Source organism: Octopus bimaculoides, chromosome 8 (assembly GCF_001194135.2).
Source record: "Octopus bimaculoides isolate UCB-OBI-ISO-001 chromosome 8, ASM119413v2, whole genome shotgun sequence".
In the NCBI taxonomy this organism is placed as follows: Eukaryota; Metazoa; Mollusca; class Cephalopoda; order Octopoda; family Octopodidae; genus Octopus; species Octopus bimaculoides.
The window spans coordinates 67235078-67235625 of record NC_068988.1 but is presented as its reverse complement, the minus strand read 5'-3'; the positions used below and the strand labels follow the sequence as shown (position 1 = coordinate 67235625).

Genomic DNA, 548 nt, shown 5'->3' with positions numbered 1-548 from the left:
ATATAAAGTTTTAATGTATATCTGTGTATATTTATATGTATACCGCATAATTTCAGGTAAGCAGTTGTAATGTATATCTGAGTATATTTATATGTATATCGTATAATTTCAGGTAAACAGTTTCGTGGGAGCTTTTCATGATGCTGTTATACTATATGCGTTAGCAATAAATGAGACACTGGCTGCGAATGAAAGTATATCGAATGGGACGGCAATTACACGACGAATGTGGAACCGAACTTTCGAAGGTAAGTAATCTACTACTAACTCCTTATATGAAGTTTCCGTCTGATATCCTTTACGAAATATGTTTTACTTTTGAAAAGAATTTGATAGCGCTTGCCTCCTCTGTCCAAATACTTAAGTATCAAATTCTGTATATGCACATCTATATATGTGTACGCGTGTATATACGAGTGGGTTTATGATTATACATGCTTGGATGTATTCGTTGGTATGTATGTTGGGTTATGCATAATTTTTCATGTATGGATATAGATATACCAACATATATACGCACAATACAAATATATATATATATATATATA

At 31.6% G+C, this 548-nt stretch overlaps 1 protein-coding gene across 1 annotated transcript in view; it reads left to right on the top strand.

Annotated features, from left to right (window-relative positions):
• The window catches only part of LOC106867808 (atrial natriuretic peptide receptor 1), a 900438-nt gene that overhangs the window by 388945 nt on the left and 510945 nt on the right, over positions 1-548 (top strand). Inside the window, exon 4 of the mRNA XM_052970159.1 lies at positions 113-248. Coding sequence (XP_052826119.1) covers positions 113-248 — 136 coding nt within the window. The remainder of the gene's footprint in view (positions 1-112; positions 249-548) is intronic.